At 57.3% G+C, this 17,849-nt stretch overlaps 1 protein-coding gene across 3 annotated transcripts in view; it reads right to left on the bottom strand.

Moving 5' to 3' along the window:
- Positions 1-592: 592 nt before the first annotated feature.
- TOM1 (target of myb1 membrane trafficking protein) overlaps positions 593-17,849 on the bottom strand; it is a 38,949-nt gene continuing 21,692 nt past the window's right edge. For 2 of the 3 annotated variants that reach the window (XM_043439745.1, XM_043439747.1), the window contains exons 6-16: positions 17,700-17,846; positions 14,504-14,620; positions 12,173-12,306; positions 10,399-10,432; positions 9,911-10,004; positions 9,165-9,285; positions 6,588-6,663; positions 3,819-3,872; positions 2,526-2,585; positions 1,583-1,622; positions 593-1,503 (exon numbers count right to left, since the gene is read on the bottom strand). In XM_043439745.1, the coding sequence (XP_043295680.1) occupies positions 1,349-1,503; positions 1,583-1,622; positions 2,526-2,585; positions 3,819-3,872; positions 6,588-6,663; positions 9,165-9,285; positions 9,911-10,004; positions 10,399-10,432; positions 12,173-12,306; positions 14,504-14,620; positions 17,700-17,846 (1,032 nt within the window). In that variant the 3' untranslated portion in view covers positions 593-1,348. The remainder of the gene's footprint in view (positions 1,504-1,582; positions 1,623-2,525; positions 2,586-3,818; positions 3,873-6,587; positions 6,664-9,164; positions 9,286-9,910; positions 10,005-10,398; positions 10,433-12,172; positions 12,307-14,503; positions 14,621-17,699; positions 17,847-17,849) is intronic. The other variant, XM_043439746.1, reaches the window with a different exon arrangement.

Below are 17,849 nucleotides of genomic sequence, written 5' to 3'. Positions count from 1 at the left end.
TGGAGATGAGAGCTGACACCAGCACCTGACCTGTGGCCCAGCTCCTGAGCCGTGTGCCAAGGCCTCCACGCTGAGCCTCAGCGTTGCCATCTGAAAAATGGGGATGATGTGCTGAGGCATGAGGAAGTGCCCAGCACCTGATAAACAAGTGCATCTGGGGTGGCTCACAGGACCCAGAGTCAGAGACTCAGCCTCTGAAAATCGAGATGTAACTTTGCTCCACCCAGGGTTGTGGATCCGATGCCATGAGATCAAGGAGAGCCTAGCACCTGGGCCTTCGACAGGATGGCTGCGTCCTCCCTGCAGGCTCAGTGCCCCGCCACACCCACACCTGTTCCATCTCTGTAATCACAGAGCTCCTGTTGCTGGGCAGGGGCTGGCCTGAGGATGCAGACAGGTCACCCACAGACAGTAATGGGGCCGCCTGGCAGGAAAGTAGTGGCGGAGCCTGTGCTGGTGTGAGGTGTGGCTGGGTGCCCAGTCCATCTGCAGATGTCAGTCTCGTGGGCGGCCCTCAGCCCAGCCCAGCCCAGCCGAGTCCCTGCCCCTGGTGAGGCCAAGTAGCTTTCTGCTGGAGACCGAACACTTCTAGTAGGGTGCTCTTCTACCTTTATTGGGGATACGAAAGGCACCTCTCCCAGTCAAGAGGATCAACTGACAGGTGGGGGGGCCCAGTGCCTGGCGGAGCCCTGTGAGGGAGGAACAGAGGAAGGAGGGCAAGGCAGTGGAGGTCACAGGGGTCCCAGGAGCCACAGGCATCGCCGGAAGCCCCCTGGCGGCCTGGGGCTGGTGAGGTCTCCCCGCGTCACATGCAGCTTATCTGGACAGTGCGCTCTCAGTAGAGAGCCTCAGGCCCTGCCCTCAACAGCTGGCCAACCCTTCGGGCTCCAAGGCAGGCACTGGGGAATGGGCCTGAGGCTGCGACAGAGACTTCTGCTGTCTCTAGCCCCTGGCCAGGCTTCAACAGGCAGTGTGGGCTCTGAAGAGGACTCCTCTGGGGGTGGGTCCCGGGAGGGGATCACTCAGGACAAGGGGAGTCACACTGGGCCACCAAGCGACCAGCCTCTCCAGCCTGGGGCCTTCCTGTCCTCAGCAAAGTCGCAGTGGTTGGTGGGGGTGGGAGGGGAGGCATGAGTGTCCAGGGCCCCAAAGTAGAACTCACTCACTCCCCCAGTTCATCCAGCTGCCTCCCACACTCCCAGGCAGCACGGCCCCAACCTCAAGGTGAAGAGAAGGATGCATGTGACAAGCCACCCCCAAGCAGCCTTAACACCAAAGGAGGGAGAGGCCCCCGCCACGGGGTGTGGGAGCAGCCGGGGCTCGGGCGGCAGGGCGCCAGGCCACACACTCATAAGGCAAACAGCATGTCGTCGTCTTTCTCCTGGGTCTTCTTTCTCGGGGCAATGCCAGGTGGGGGGCCTGGGGGCCCCTCGGTGGAGGGACTGGAGAGGTTGGGCAAACGATCGGCCACTTTGGCACGTTCTTCCAGGAACTTGTCGAATTCTAGAGCAACGAGAGGGAGGCTGGGGCTGGGCTCTGAGGCCAGGGCTGGGGAAAGGTGGGCAGGGCCAGGGTCTACTACCTTCACTGGTGACGCCCTTGGGCTCCTCCACGTCAGTCCCCTGACAAGGCAGAAGGAGAGAGGTTAGCTGTGGGCACGGCGGGGCGGGGCTCAGCTGCTGACCCAGAGGGTCCAGACCTCGGCCCCACCACTTTCTGAGCCACAGGGGCTTGGGTGGCACTTGACTCCTCTGAGCCTCAGTTCTCTGCCTGGGGACACTCATGGGGTTGTTGGCAAGCTAAAGTGGAGGACTTCTGGAAAGTGCCAGATGCAGGGTGTGGTGCCCTTGAGGGCACTAGTTCCTGCCCTTCCAGTGTCCAAAGGGATCGCAGACTCGCCCACAGTGGAGAGGCTGACACCCAAGCCTGTGTCAGCTACACATGCTCAATGAGGGGCCCGGCAGGGGGTGAGCCTTCACCCACGAGGCAGAACGGATGGACCCTGGGCAGAAACACAGTCTTGGCCACTTGCAGAAGGCGGCCTTGGAGCCGGGAAGTGCCCAGGCACCTGGTCCTTGGGTGCTCAGAATAGGGGGTGGGCTGGCAGAGGCTGGGGAAGAAACCTGGAAGGGGGCCTGGACTGACTGCCCCTCCTGCACACTGGGGGCTCTGGAGGAGGCCGGGCCCCCTTCTCCTAGCACAGCACCCCTGACAGCTGCCCATCAGTCTCTGCTCCGCACAATGCGGCTCCCTCTGGGCACCACTCCCCGAGCTACGCAGGTGCTGAGCTCAGAGCTCTCAGGTCCCTGCTGGCCTCGGCTGGCCCGTCTTGCCCACAGTGGGCCTTCACGTGGGCAGCAGGCTCGGGGCTGCGAGGAGTGCGCTGGGCCCCCCTCTAAGGTGAAGTACTGGGGAAGCGGCAGGGGAGGGGACACTAACCCTGCTCCCCTGCCCCCCCACCGGTCACTTCCTCATGGGAAAATGGGGGCCCCAGGTGAGGTGGGTGAGGAGCGGGCCCCACTCACCACGTCCGTGGACAGCCACTTCTCGATGTCCTCCATGAGGCAGGCCTGGGTGGCAGGGATCTGGAGGGGAGGGCAGGGGTGAGGCGGGAGGGCAGGGCCCCTCACCAGCTCTGGCCCCGGGGGAGGCGCCCAGCCCAAGCCCCTCACTCCTGGGACGGGGCCAGTTGACCTGCCCGGCCCCCTCAGGACAGTCCCTCCAAGACCGCTCCGGCCCAGCTCCCTGGGACTCTGAGGTCTCCCCGAGTTCTGCCCGTTGTGCCAGGCTGTGGGCAAGGGGGATGTGGGCCAGCAGGCCGAGCAGGGGATGGAGAGGGGCTCCTAACAGCTGACACGAGATTATTCTAAGCCCAGGAAGTGGGCAGCCAGCCAGCAAGGCTGGGGCAGGGGCATGGCCGCGGGCTGTCCCCACAAGCCTCCGCAGACTCCGAGTTCCTGGTGGAAGTGGGCAGAGGAGGGCCCAGTGAGGAGGCAGGGGCTGAGACGACCAGAGGAGGCCAGGCTAGTGGATCCAGAGGTGATGTATCACTGTGGCTGCCACACAGCCCTGCACAGGGCAGGGCTGAGGGCTGGTGTGGGGTCTTCCCACTTGTAAAACATCTGAAGAATCCAGAGGTTATGGGCCAGACTCCGGGGTCAGAGAGACCAGAAGCCGGCTAGGCCCCTGCACTTGGGGGCAGGTGATTTAGCTCCTCTCACCCTCACGGCTCGTCTGTCGTTAGACAGGATGACAGTACCTACTGTCCAGGTCGCTGTGAGGATTAAAGGGACGAGGGAGGTAAAGAGGGCAGCACCGCGCCCGGCACAGGGCAGACGCTCGGGAAATGTGAGCTACCACTCAGCTACTCTGAGAAACAGGGAGAGCGAGTCCTTCTCCAACCAAAGCCAGCCCAGGCCGCAAGCTCCGTCCTCAGCACCGAGACCCCGGAGGGGGCGGGGGCACCAGAGAAGCGGCAGAGCTGACTTCCCAGCAGCACTAGCAGCAGCAGCAAGTTCTCTGGGCTGCACCCTCCAGCTCCCTCTGCCGGCACTCGGCCCAGACCCAGACGCGCCCCAGGCACCTCCCAGCTGCCAGAGGCACTGCCCAGGCCTTGCTCCGAGGCAGCACCGAGGGGCCGTGGAAGCAACAGCAGAGGGAGCGGGACTGTGCTGGGCGCCGGGTGGGGCCCACAGGCCCCCAGCCGGCCCCACAGGCCCTTGGCCGACCCCGCAGGCCCTCAGCCGACCCCACGCTCCTCTTGTGATGCCGGTACCACCTGGGCAGGCCCCCTGCGAGTGTTTCTGGCCCCTCCTCACCATGCCTTGTCTCACCATCCAGTCACTGAGGCTCTTCTCACTGCCGCCTCCCATCTGGGTGAGAGAGGGTCACGCTGAGGGTGGTGGGGAGGCCAGGCCACTGGTGTACTGGTAGCCTCCTCCAGCACAGGCCTGCTACTGCCTCAAGAGCCTGTATATGTATGTATGTATATATGTATGTATGTATGTATGTATGTATGTATGTGTGTGTGTGTGTGTGCTACTGCCTCAAGAGCCTGTATATGTATGTGTGTGTGTGTGTGTGTGTGTGTGTGTGTGTGTGTATGCCCATGTTTGTGTAGATGTGGTGACCGGGGAAAGGGATCAGAAAGGTGTGGTGTGTGTGTGTGTGTGTGTGTCCATGTTTGTGTAGATGTGGTGACTGGGGAAAGGGATCAGGAAAGGTGTGGTGTGTGTGTGTGTGTGTCCATGTTTGTGTAGATGTGGTGACCGGGGAAAGGGATCAGGAAAGGTGTGGGGTGTGTGTGTGTGTGTGTGTGTGTGTGTCCATGTTTGTGTAGATGTGGTGACCGGGGAAAGGGATCAGGAAAGGTGTGGTGTGTGTGTGTGTGTGTCCATGTTTGTGTAGATGTGGTGACCGGGGAAAGGGATCAGGAAAGGTGTCTCCCCGTGGGGACCCCAGAGTCCTGGAAGAGTGGGGCAAAGCCTCCCGCCCTTTCACCCCACAGATCCCGGGGGTGTGTGCTGAGCAATCCTAGGATGGAGTAGGCAGCCCCCCACTGGCTCTCAGGGGGTTCTGACGGGCACCCAGTGTCAGGAGCTGTACCTGTTTCCCCTCATGTTTGTCAATGGGCAAACAGGAGATGCCCAGGGCCCCAGAGCAGATGGATGGTGGAGGAAGCCTAGGGTCCTGGCTCCTGGCCCATCACCCCGTGATCGTCTTCCCAAGTCAGACAGACCCAGCCTGGGGCCTGGCACAGGCCATCCAGCATCCTTACCTCCCAGGATTCATTAACCCCTGGGGGCAAACACCAGCCGATCACCTACAGGGTTGGCACTTGATTCTTTTCTGTACTTCGCTGCCTGTTTTGACAGCTGAGAGGGAGAAAGCCTTAGCCCTCAGCCAGATCTGAGCATCTCGGGAGCAGATGTTTATGACCTGATTTATGATTTCCTTTGGAGGAAGTCATACCCTGATTGGGGGAACTCACTTAAATCTCTCAAGTCATCAAAGATGAACTTGTCAGCATCTGCTTTTCTGCAGGCAGAGGTGTGTGTGTTTCCGCCCCAAGGCTGATGGCAGGTGGGGCAGCAGCCAGGAGACCTCGTCCCAATGCTCGTCAGGTCCCTGAGCTGCTCTGTGCCCCTAGTGGGTGACATCTGTCCTCCATCACCCCAATTCTACAACAGGAAGGCATACTGCTGTGAGGTCAGTCTCTGCCCACGGGAGACCAGGCGGCAGGGGAGGGACGTGCTCCCCAACTGTCCGGACTCATCTGGATTCTTGGAGCCAGAGTGATGGCCCATGGAAAAGGAAGGTTGAGCATGGGAGCAAGCCAGCTCCGTGGAGCTCTGCAAGTCATCTGGGGCTCTCATTACCAGCACTGGTTTCCATGCTGGACAGACCAACGGCTGTGAGATTGTGGGCAAATGACCTTAATTCTAAGCCCTGGTGTCTCCTCTGTAAGTGAGGACGACCACACTGCAGTGCTATGAAGTTAAAATGTTTCACTACATGCCAGGCACTGTGCGGAGGATGTGAGATCTGTGGTTTCACTCACCCTTCTCTGGGGCCTGGCTTTCTCATGTGCAAAGGGGACACCTTCAGGGTTTGTGTGATGACTTAGTAAGTGGAGGACACAGAATGCTCACTCAGCAGGGGACACAGGGTGCAAGTGGGAGGCTCTGAGACTTGGGGCTCTCCGTGTGGTGGCAGATCTACAACACACCTAAGGGGGCAACACACCTAGGTGTGTTGTAGATCTGCCTGCCCTGGGCCTCAGATCTCCCTCTCCCTCACTGGGCCTGCCCTGTTCTGACTTGGCAATGACTCCTGGGGCACTGGGGATGCACCTGGGAACCACCCCCCTGCATCTCCTGCGCCCCCCTCCCCACTCCAGAGGACAGGACAGCTTCCACAGCCTCCTGACTGCTCTCCCAGCTTCCAGGCTGGGTCCTCCTAAAATGAAGCCAGATAAACGTCCCCCTTCCAACCCTTGCCCCAGACTGCCCAGGGCTTCCACCTCAGGCAGGAGAAGCCAGTCCTCCCAGTTGCCCCTCAGGCTTTACCTCCCAGCGCCCAGTCCCACCCGCGCTCTGAAGCCCTGTGCTGTGACCAAGCCCCTCCTTGGCCCCGCTGTTCACTGCACCTGCCTCTCTGGTGCCTGGGTCCTGAACGTCCTAACCACCTTTCTCTGCCTGAAAGGCATCCACAAACAGACTCAGAGGCACAGGAGCTGTCCTCGGAGCTCCTGCCAAGGGGGCGAGTGGCTGGCAGAGTGTGCTCAGTGTGGCGAGTGGCTTCACGTCACGCACACCAGCAGTTAGATGGAATAAAAGCAGCGCCTTTGGGCGCCTCCCTGTGGTTTCAGGGTCTGTCCTCCAGTCCCTCTCTGTCCACATGCCTGCAGCTAACAGCTCTCTAGAGGGGCAGCGAGGCTGAATACCAGCTTAGATCCAAGTCAGTGCCAAGCCCCTCCCATCCACTCTCTCACATCTCCTGTCATAAACCAAGGGCACCACCAGGCAAGCACTGCCCAGCCTTCCTCTGGACAGGCCCCAGGGTGGCCGCAGGGCCCCTCTGCTTACCGCTCCAGTGCTCTGCTGCCGGGCATCCAGGGCTCCAGCCAGGCCATCTGTTGCTTGAGGGGCTTCATATTTTACCCTGAAATACAGAGGCCATCGTGGCCATTACCTGCCACCCTCACTGTACCAGACATGCCAGCCGACGTGAGGAGGGAGGGGGTTGGGTAGGCAAGGGCTGGACCCACATTCTGTGTGGACTTGGGAGGTGCCTGGGCAGGGTTTCTCGGAGGGGCACCAATCTGCAGGACTGCCTGGGGATGGAGGAAAGAGTCTCCTTTCCTGCCTTTGGGAACCTGGGTCAGACATGTGACCTGCATGACAGGCAGAGCAAGGCTGGAGAAGCGAGGGAAAGTGTTGGGGGCCAGAGACCAAGACCACCGACCTCCTGTTCCCGAATCTGGCCACACTACAGGGATGAGCACAGCGTCCCAGACCCTGTGGTCATGGAGAGCTCATATCTAGACCCTCTCCAGAGCAGCCCCCACTGCATAATTTCAGAATCTGTGGTTCTGTGAAGGCTGCGTGTGAATGGGGGAACCCCACTCTGCAGCTGAAAACAAACCTGCAGACGGTGGGTCAGGATTCTGCATGTACTTGGGGGTGCCAGCCGCGGCAACTGGGAGGAAATGCTGGGGACACTGTACCCTCAGTGGGTACAGTGGGCAGAGGAGGACGGGGAGGGAGGTGTCTGCTGTGTCTCCAGTGAAGGCTCAGGGGGAGTGGGAGGAAAGTCCATGCTAACAAGGGGGCTGGTGTCTCCCTGGCTGCTACAGGGAGGGCATCCAGGGAGGCCTTGGGGACGTGGCCCTGCTGCTTGGGAACAGCTGTCATTCTTGCCCTGAACTGCCAGCAGAGAGAAGGTGAGACTGGGTCAGTCTTTTTTTTTCTGGTGGTCATGCCATGATATGTGGGATCTAGTTTCTTGACAAGGGATCGAACCTGTGCCCTCTGCATTGGAAGTGTGGAGTCAATCACTGGACCATCAGGAAGTCCCTGGGTCAGTTGTTGAGGCGAAGATGAGACTCTTGGGATTCCAGCCTCAAAGGAAGGCCCTGCGCCGTTAGGGAGGAGGGGTCTTCCTCCAGACGGGGCGGGTGGGGAGCTCCTCACACTCTGCTGGAGCTGGGCTGGACCAGCGCAAGCAGAGCACACGTAGCTCTGATAGTGCCAGCCTGCCTCCCTGGGCACTGGGTAGGCTGGCACTTAAAGGGGCCTCTAGAATAAACCCCCAAATTCTCAGGCAGCCTCTCTGAAGAATGGAGGTAGCCAGGAGGGCGCGGGAATCGACGAGTTAACCCTGTCACACGGTTCACCACACAAGGGGGCTGGGGCCAACCAGAAAACTGGGTGTCTCACGCTATCCCTGCCTCTGACCCTTGGCATGAGCTGATCCACAGCCTAGCACTGCGTGGCCGTGATCCACCGGCAGGCTACCTCCCACCCCCAAGAGACTGCAGGCTCTTGAAAGCAAGCCCAGGGTGCTTTTCTCTGGCCTTCAGGGCTCCCCAGAGCAGGGACAGGACAGCGGCAAACCTCAGCCGGCCGGGGCTCTCAGGCGGGCCGCCCTTCTGGCGGCAAGTCCCACCAGACTCATTAGCCTCCAGCCACACAGCAGCCTCACTGCGCCCCGACCTCCAAGGTGACCGTGCGCCGCTGGTCCCAGGGCACCTGGGCTTGGGAACACAGACTCTGCCCCAGACTCCCGGGTTCGGCTCACAGCGCAGGGCTGGTAGGCCAGGGGGTGGGGCTGTGAGCAGCCCTATGAGCCAGCCTGGCTACAGCCTGCCAGGTTTCACTGGCCAGTGTGGATGGGGGACCCCGGGCCCTCTGGAGGCCCCCCAACAGTCCCCAAGGGGGCCAGAATGGAGCCTGCCGAGAAGTCCCCTTAGTTCAGCACTCTCTGTGGCTGTCCATCCTGGTTGCCCCGGGGTTATAAGCAAAAGGCTGGCAACAACCCCGAGCAAACCCTGTCCCCTGACCAGCCTGTACGGAGCTGGTCCTGGGAATCTGGCCTGGTGGACACTTGGCCACGTGGCCTCCGCTGCTGAAAGCATCTCCCTGAAAATGGACAGTCCTGGGAAGCATAGAGCCCCAGCTTGAGGGCAGGGTAGGCAGACTTGAGTGGGATAATGCAACTTCTCTGGAAATTAAGGCTGGTTACAGAATAGCAGAAATCACTGGACCAGCCCTGAGGGCTTGGTACATGGTGTACAGTGCAGTGGGGAGCTAGGCTGGGTTGGAGACGCTGTTTTAGAACCAGACAGTCTGGGGTTCCCAACGCTGTCAAACATTAGCAGACTGAGCCGGGGCAAATGACCAGCCTCTATGAGCCGCTGTTTCCTCATCTGCTCGGCTGTGTGAGACTCTGGGACCAAGCTGGTCATCACCCAGTGGGCGTCCCTCCCTCATCCACCCCAGGCTGTGTAGGGCTAGCTCGGGGGGAAGAACTCTGCCATCCTGAAGGCGTGCAGGTGGGGTTGGTGTGCCCACCCACACGGCGAGCTCAGGGACCTGAGAGAGGCCCCCGCTGACAGCGGGTGACCCAAACCACAGGGGCCCAGGGTGGGCTTCAGCACTCACTCTTTGCGTTGGTCAGCCAGCGAGCTGCCCCGTGTCAGCGCAAACATGTCAAACTCGTCTTCCAGTCGGCCAGAGGCCTCCAGAGACTGCAGGCCAGCCCTCACGCTGCTGGAGCCCAGGTCTGTGGGGACAGAAAGACCGCATGAAGGGTCTGCCTGGCTGTCCTTGGACACTGAGTCGTGGCTGAGCTGCTTCCTGCCAGGCCCAGGTTGGTTCTGGAGAAGCTGGGCAACTTGGAGTGGGGGCAGGGTGGGGCGTACGGATGGGACAGGCCACCTGCTGGCTGAGGGACACCGGGCACCTCACCTCCTCTCTCTCAGTTACTTCTGAGCAGGCAGCCGACAGCAGATTAAGTGACGGTGCTGATGGCTGACGTGTACCAGGAGCCCATCCTGGGCCTGGCCTGGTCTAAGCCCGCTCTGTACATAAGCTTATTCAGGAGAAAAGGGGCACAGGGTGTCCACGTGACGTGTCCAAGTTCACCAGATGATCCAGGGGCAATCACACAACAGTGGGGTTTCTCAGATCTAAGCAGGCTCAGCAGCTGTGGGGCTGCGAGGGAGAGTCCCCCATGATCTGTCCTAGCTGTGCAGCAAGATTTAGCAGGGGACCCAGGAGAAGTGGGGGCCGACATTCTGCTGTGGGCACTCCAGCTCCAACTGTGTAATGGGAGGGCACCCCAAGAGCTGCAGGGGTACCCATGCTATGTAATGTACCCCGGCCAGAGCCCCCAACACTGCACTTACTCATTTCTGCCAGCTGGGACGAGAGACTGCCGGTGGCTACAGGGTCAGGGCCCATGTCGATCAGGTCAGGGGCTGCCTCGGCCTCACTTGGGGCCTGTGGGGAGGGGAGAGGCCACCGTCACCCTCTGGCCAGAGCTGCAGCCTCATTCCCTTCTGCCCTGAAGCACGGGCACCTGCATTCTTTGCCTGAGGGTGTGTCATTAGGCTCCCTCCTCCCCTCCTCACCCCCAGCAGCTATGACCGGGAGTCAGGGAGTCTTTCTTCCTCCCCTTGGCCTATAGCTCAGCTGGACCTGCTGGGAGGTTTGCAAGGCCCTGGGGCATCAGCTGCTGGCAGAACCTTGTTTAGCCTAAAGGGACAGTGACAAAAACACTTAGAAGGAGCCTTCTCTAAGAGCCTGGCTAAGAAGACACATTCTAGCCAGGATACCGGGGGAGGGAGGTGGGCACAGCCCTTCCTGTCATTAATACGGAGAAGCTGCCTCTTACCTTGGTGGTCTGGCCTGTTCGGAGGCGTTCAAACCTATGGGACAGAAAAGACCTGGGTCAAGGAGACAGACTAAGAGGGTCCTCAGCACAGCCAGGCCAGAGCTTTGCCCACTGCAGGTCTCAAAACCCATGGAGTGGGTCACAAACAGGGTGATCACTGGCCAGGTTTGCCCTGGACGATCCAGTTTATGCTCTAGGGGAGTATTAGCAGGGTGCCTCTTTCACTAGCAAGTGTCCCAATTAGATGACCAATTATTTAGTTACCTTAGCTACAACCAGCATTAAACAAACAACAGGCACAGACTAGAGAGGAAAAGGAAAAGGGGTGCACGCACATAGTAAAGGTGTGGATTTTTTTGGACCTTGTTTGGTAACATACTTCTGTGCATGTGGTGAGTGTCTAAAGTGGTGTTAAGGAGGACACGCATCTCTTACACTACTTCACGGAGACACTTAAACCACCCTAGACAGGCCAAGTTGCTGCTGGGTGGGCTAAAGACCTCGGTCTAGGATCTGCTCTTGTCCTGGTTCTGTCCCTCACTGTGTGACCCCAGCTTAATTACATCACCTCTGAACAATTAACAAGGGGGTGACAGTGCAACCTGCCTTCCAGGTGTGAGGATCAAGCAAAGACACAGAGGAGGAGTGATTATAAACCGGAAACAACCAAACACGAGGTCCGATGAGTGGGTGGCAGAGGGGTCCTGGTCACCTCGAGACTGGGCCCACGGGCCACCCCCAGCCCATACCCCTAGTGGCAGGGGCTCTTGGCTCCACCGGTCTAGTGAGCAGGAAAGGCTGGGCGGATGTTATCTGTTGCAGCCCCATCCCCTTCACCTGATTCAGAATCACTGAGCAAGTGTCTGCTGATGGATAAACATATGAAATGAACTGGGAGCCGGAGGCAGCAGGCATAATTAGCACCGGTGCAGTCAGCCTGCCTGCCGAGGCCCTTATAGGAATAACTGCACGGGCTGTCGGGTACCTACAAGGGATCACAGCTTCGCTGTACAGAGAGGAGAGTGGCGGTGTGCCGTCTCTGCAGGCCCAGCCCCTACAAGCTCCTCTGGGGAGCTGCTTCCCATTTCCCATGACCCTGGTGGGACTGCCAGGATCAAGGGGGCCTCTCCCCTCCCACTCCTGTGGGCACAGGAAGCTGAGCCAATCGGAGTGTCTCCCGGGGTGCTGACTCTTGGACAGAATGATACCCCCCAAGTGGGCAAGTGTTTGGAGCCCATGTATTCAGGGTGACACCCTGGGATCACGGTCCAGGCATTATTGTCCCGAGACCCCTGAGCCACCCTGGCATCTGCCCTTCTGCCCCCTTGGGAGGGCTCACTGTTTTATTCTTCTTTGGGCTCTGAAAGCTACCCATTCAATAAAGGCTGTTCTCCTCATGACTTCTTTTTCTGCTTAAGTTAGCCAGAAGCACTTACCGAGTTTGCAATCAAGGAGCCCTAATTAAGTCGTCACTTGTCCAAGGCCCCAGAGCCAGGCAGTGGGGGCAGGGTGGGGTGGGGGTGCAGGGACAGCACAGGCCTGTTTGGCCGTGGGCGCATGCGCTCAGCCACCACTGACGCCAGCCCGGAGGCGGGATGCAGGCACAGAGGTGACAGGAGAGGAGGGGCTGGGGGAGGGTGGGCACTGTGGCCTGCGCTGGATGAAGACAGTTGAGAGTGTGCACTGGGTGGCTGGCCTGGTGTTTGAGGGAGATGAAAGGTCAGAGGGTGTGAACAGAGGAGAAGGTGGGTTGGCGGGCCAGACGCGGGGCTACCGTTCGTGGCGCAGGAAGACGTTGTTGAGATTGTCATTAACGATGAGCAGCTCCTCGGTGAGCTGCTCGTTGGCAATGCGGGGGATGAGCTCCAGGACCCGCTGCTGCATGGCGCGGCACGTCCGGTTGAGCTCCTACCAGGGAAGGAAGAGAGACAACCATGGCCATGTGGAGCGAGGCTGTCCTTTCCGGACGCCCGGCCCTGGGCGCGCCATGGAGAAGCAGCGGTCTCCACACTGGACTTGAGGCTGCAGGGAACAGCTTTTGGACGAGCACCGGCGTCTCATTTCTAAGGGTGGAGCGCACTGGACACGGCCAAACGGGAGCTGTGCTGTGGTTTAACCTGGCTCTGTCGACGGAGCTCCTGCCACCACCTCCAGTACGGGGAAAGGTCGAGCTGGTGAGCTGCCTGTTGGAACACCTGCCACTTCTCAGGGGGCACTCAGGTTTTTTGTGACCAAAGCATAAAAAATGAACTGGATGATCCAACTATCATCCACAAACCCTGATTCTGAACTTCTGCCTCATTACTCTAATTTCTTTTTTTAATGCCTTTTATTTTGGAATAATTTTAAATATGCAGAAAAGTTCCCAAGGTGAGAGAGCACAGGGGTTCCTGTAAACCCTTCACCCAGCCTCTCCTCACCTTAGTTCTGTCAAACTTAGAGTTGTCAAAACTAAGACCTTAACATGGGCACACTGCTATTAACTAAACTACAGGCTTGACTCAGATTTCACTAGCTTTTCCACTAATGTCCTTTTCCCCTCTGTTCCACAGTCCCACACTGCATTTAGTCACCAGGTCACTGACTGACTTTTAATCAGTTAGTGTTATGTATTTAAGCTTGTTTGGGAAAAAGAAAAAAAAAATTAGAAGCTGCAGCAATCACAGGCTTTTCATTTGTAGGACTGAGCACTTCCTTCCTCAGGGGCCCACCACCAGGTGGACGGGGACCCAGGTTAGAGTCTTGAGGTCTCAGCAAACAGCTGTTGGGCACTGTGGACTCAGCCACGAGCCAGACTTTTCTCTTGGCATCATGAAGACCACTGACTTTGGTTCTTTGCAGACCATGTTGCCCCTCCCCAACTTAGACCCTCTCCCGGGATTTCGTCTCCCCTCTGAGCGTGGGGCAGGGCAGCCCGGACTCCTTCCAGCATCCCATGGGCCTCCCCTCTCCTCCCCCCATGACTAAGTACACTGCGCCTTTGTCCCCACTTCCTCGCCTGCCCCTCTCAAGAGCGGAAGAGCAGCAGTTGGAGCCAGGGCCCTGAGCTCATACCCCAGCTCTGCTGATGACCAGCTCTGTGACCCTGGGCATGTCCCATGGCATCTCTTTGTCTCAGCAGTTTGCTGACCTGGGACATGGAGACAGTAAGAGTACCTACCTTATGGGGGGAAAGGGGAGGATTAAGTGAGTGAACCTGTATCATGTATCCACATCAGAACCTGGCACATGGGACATGCTCAGCACGTGTCAGTTGTCCGAGAGTCACCCCTGCTTGCCAGCCAGCCCTCCTGAGGCCACAGAATCACTCACACCTGCACGGCCCTGGCATGAGACATCTGAAATTAACTGCACTACAGTAATCCTGTTGCTTCCCAACTCACTCAGGCTTTTGTCATTTACTCCTCATGTTTGTGGGTTCACTCAATGCTGAGACTCCGACTGCACTCCTCCCCCCGGCTCCTGCACTAAGGTAAGGGCCACACAACTCAGCTGGGCTCGGGGACAGAGAGATGACCCAGCTCTGCCCACCAGAAACGCGAGGGTCCAGCAGGAAAGTCACCAAGTGAGTTGATCACATCAAGCCCTCTGTCCCCTCACAGGTTCAGGTGACTCCTGGGCCTCGGGGGTCCCCAGGGATGACCTCCATGGGGAGGGTGCCTTTTCCCACATACAGCCCCTTCATGCCCAGCTGGGGGTGGGACCCTGGGGATATCACCTGACATATGGGAGCCCTGGCCCGTAGATCCCAGCTCACGCCTGCCTGCTAGGCTTCCTCTTCTGATGGATGGAAACCTCACCTTCCAGCCTTCCTCAAGACACTGTTTGGGAGCTATGTGGAACCAGGCATAGGAAGGGGGGTTTACATGCAAAGCCTTATTTAATTCTCACGCCAAATGGGTTCCATAAAAGCAATCTTACATATGAGGAAACTGAGACAACAGGGGCTTTACTGTTCCCACCATCAAGTGGTAGAAGCTGAGTTCCAATCTGATAGAGCCCAAAGCCCCTGGTTTTAACCTCTCCCACTGTGACCCAGGAGCCCAGAGTCGCCATGGAAACTGCCTTGCAGGTGAGGAGCGGGGAGGCTGAGCCTGCCACTCACCTGTAGCAGCTCCAGGTCCGCTGGCTCCGTCTGGGTGGGCACCAGCTCCGTCAGCATCTCTGACATCACCCTCACGTTTCCGCTCACCATCTCCAGCTCGCTGCGCAGCTTCCCGATCTGGAACACACGGTCGGTCTTGCTGAGTGAGGCTAGGGTCCGGAGCCGCTGCCCCTCCCAGAACCTGGCACCCTCTCCAGGCTCCTGGGCCAAAGCCTTGTGCCAGGAGGCCTGAGGGGGGCTTGTTCCCACCCCCACCAACCCGCTTACAGAGGTGCTACCAACCGTTACCATCTCCACGCCAGGGTGCCTGGAGCAGGGAGAGGCCAGGAGGAAAGAAGCTGAGCGCTCTAGCATCTCATGGGTGCCGGCGCCTAACGAGGCCCTGAAGGGCAGTTCCCCCGAGGGGAGAGGAGGGAGGCCGTCCTCCCAGGACGGGGTTCTGTCTTGCTCCGGCCTGCTCTGGTGTCCCAGATTCTACCGAGCGTTAAGTCCCAGTGCCAGCCCCCACCTCAACATGCATGTGAGAAGATTCTCAACAATCAGGGTCCCAGTCCTGGCTTGGGAAACAGCTGCACATCAGTCGCAGTCTCAGCACCCAGGTGAGGTGACGGAAGGGCCCTGGTGGAGCATCTCACACCGTGGGCTCTGCAGGGTGGCTCGTGTCCTCATGGACAACGTGGACACTGTGAATGTCCAGGAAGGGACCCCTGTGGATGTTGCCAAACATGACCTGGTTGGTGAACCCTTTGATCACAGGCTGTTTCATGAGTCTAAGATTTACTGGCCTACGTTTTGAGAAATGCTGGATGTATTCTTAATTGGGTGACCCAGTTGATTTCAGAATACAAGTGTTATCATATAAATTCATGGTGCCTGTGAAGGCAGTTGCCATTCTGATCACCTCTAAGTGATAAGCGTTTATCACTTAGCACGTATATTGCTAGTTAACTCTGACCACAGTCTCATGAGACAGGTATCACTACTCCCACCCGTTATAGATGAAGAAGTGGGCCTGCAGACCCAGTCACAGCAGTCTGCCAGCACCTTCCAGACCTGTGAAATGTTTGGTACATTTGGCCTGTTTAATGAAGGCTCTTGGTAGAAGCGAGTGGAAAAACGACTGATCACGATCCCTGTATGTCTGGGTCAGATGGGACCTAATTACAAGGAGTCTGGGAGTTACATCAACATGTCCCAAAAGACTGAAGGGCCCTCTGAAATTAAATAGACTACTCGGTCTTGTTTAGTAAGGATGTTCTTCCACTGGACATAATTAGTCTTAGTCTACACAGAGGCCAGACTACAGGCAAACTGGTTAAAATTATAACCAGGTAAGATCAGTTTTGTCACCCTGCTTATTTAACTTATATGCAGAGTACATCATGAGAAATGATGGGCTGGATGAAGCACAAGGTGAAATCAAGATTGCCGGGAGAAATATCAATAACCTCAGATATGCAGATGATATCATCCATATGGCAAAAAGCAAAGAAGAACTAAAGAGCCTCTTGATGAAAGTGAAAGAGGAGAGTGAAAAAGTTGGCTTAAAGCTCAACATTCAGAAAACTAAGATCATGGCATCTGGTCCCACCACTTCATGGCAAACAGATGGGGAAACAGTAGAAACAGTGGCTGACTTTATTTTTTGGGGCTCCAAAATCACTGCAGATGGTGACTGCAGCCATGAAATTAAAAGATGTTTGCTCCTTAGAAGAAAAGTTATGACCAACCTAGACAGCATATTAAAGAGCAGAGACATTACTTTGCCAACAAAGGTCCGTCTAGTCAAGGCTATGGTTTTTCCAGTGGTCATGTATGGATGTGAGAGTTGGACTATAAAGAAAGCTGAGCACCGAAGAATTGACGCTTTTGAACCGTGGTGTTGGAGAAGACTCCTGAGAGTCTCTTGGACTGCAAGGAGATCCAACCAGTCCATCCTAAAGGAGATCAGTCCTGAATATTCATTAGAAGGACTGATGCTGAAGCTCAAATACCATTACTTTGGCCACCTGATGTGAAGAACTGACTCATTTGAAAAGACCCTGATGCTGGGAAAGAATGAAAGCGGGAGGAGAAGGGGACGACAGAGAATGGGATGGTTGGATGGCATCACTGACTCAATGGACATGAGTCTGAGTGGACTCCGGGAGTTGGTGATGGACAGGGAGGCCGGGCGTGCTGTAGTCCATGGCGTCACAGAGTCGGACACGACTGAGAGACCGAACTGAACTGAGATCAGTTTTGGATCACGGGGTGATTTTACAACTTTTATGCACCTTTTACTATTGGGCCTATTATTTATTAGGAAAACTTTTCTAGTAATATTTGTAACTCTGGGGATTGACTTCATAACTTGCTAGAAGTACAGAATTAAATAGGTTTGGGTGTGAAGGCTATTGATAAGCTTATTTGTTTCTGAGGCTAAACAGTACTGTAGACATTTGTAAAACACCTCAGAAGTGATACCCACGGTGCGCAGGCCATGACCGACTCCCATCCACACTAAACTGACCAAACACCCAGAGCTGCTGGACATGGCTGTGGATGTCCCTCGCAGGACAGAACCAATGGCGCTGGTCTCAGGGGCAGCAGGGACAAGCGGCATGGTCTCAAGAAGGAAGTCCTGCAAAGTTACTCATGGGGCGCCAGAAAACCCTGCCCAGGACTGGCCTCCAGGATCATATGCTACATACAACCCCAATCCTCTTCTTAGGGCTTGATGGGAAGTATCATGGTGTGAGACAAGGGTTTAACATTTTTTCTGTGCAGATGTTTGAGAACCATTATTTTAGGGAGAACCTCTATTCAAATGAAATCTTATGTGAGCACCTGAGCAAACCCTAGCAGGGAATGGAGCTGCGGTGGATGAGGGGCTGTCTGCTGAGTCTTTCCTCTTCCTGGCATTGCCCAGAAAGCTCCACAAAGGGTACAGTCTGGAGAAGGGCCTGGGTGCAGGGCAAAGCCTGCCTGGAGTCACAGACTTGGGCTTGAATCCTGGCCCTGTCTTCATTGGGCTGTGTGGCTCTGGGCAAGTTAACTGACCTCTCTGAGCCTCATCTCCCAAACAGTGAGCCCTTGTGGGGCTGCCGGAGGACTGGGTGGAGTACTTCCACACTGACAGGGCCCCCTCCCTAATGTGCAGGGAGGTGCCGGGTCTATGGCCTGACTTGCATGGCTGTGACCCAGGTTTGATTACCTGCTCAGGGGTCGGCGTTATGGGTGTGTCGCTGGGGAGTAGGGCCGAGGTGGGCAGGGGTGTGGTTTGTTGGTTGGAGTCCCCTCGATGGCTGGTGTCAGTGCCCATGGAATTCTGTCCTGACTGTGTCTCTGAGTTGAACACGGTCTA

The sequence above is a fragment of the Cervus canadensis genome, chromosome 21, assembly GCF_019320065.1.
Source record: "Cervus canadensis isolate Bull #8, Minnesota chromosome 21, ASM1932006v1, whole genome shotgun sequence".
Classification (NCBI taxonomy): Eukaryota; Metazoa; Chordata; class Mammalia; order Artiodactyla; family Cervidae; genus Cervus; species Cervus canadensis.
The sequence above is the reverse complement of the archived record's forward strand: the minus strand, read 5'-3'. Positions and strand labels throughout refer to the sequence as shown.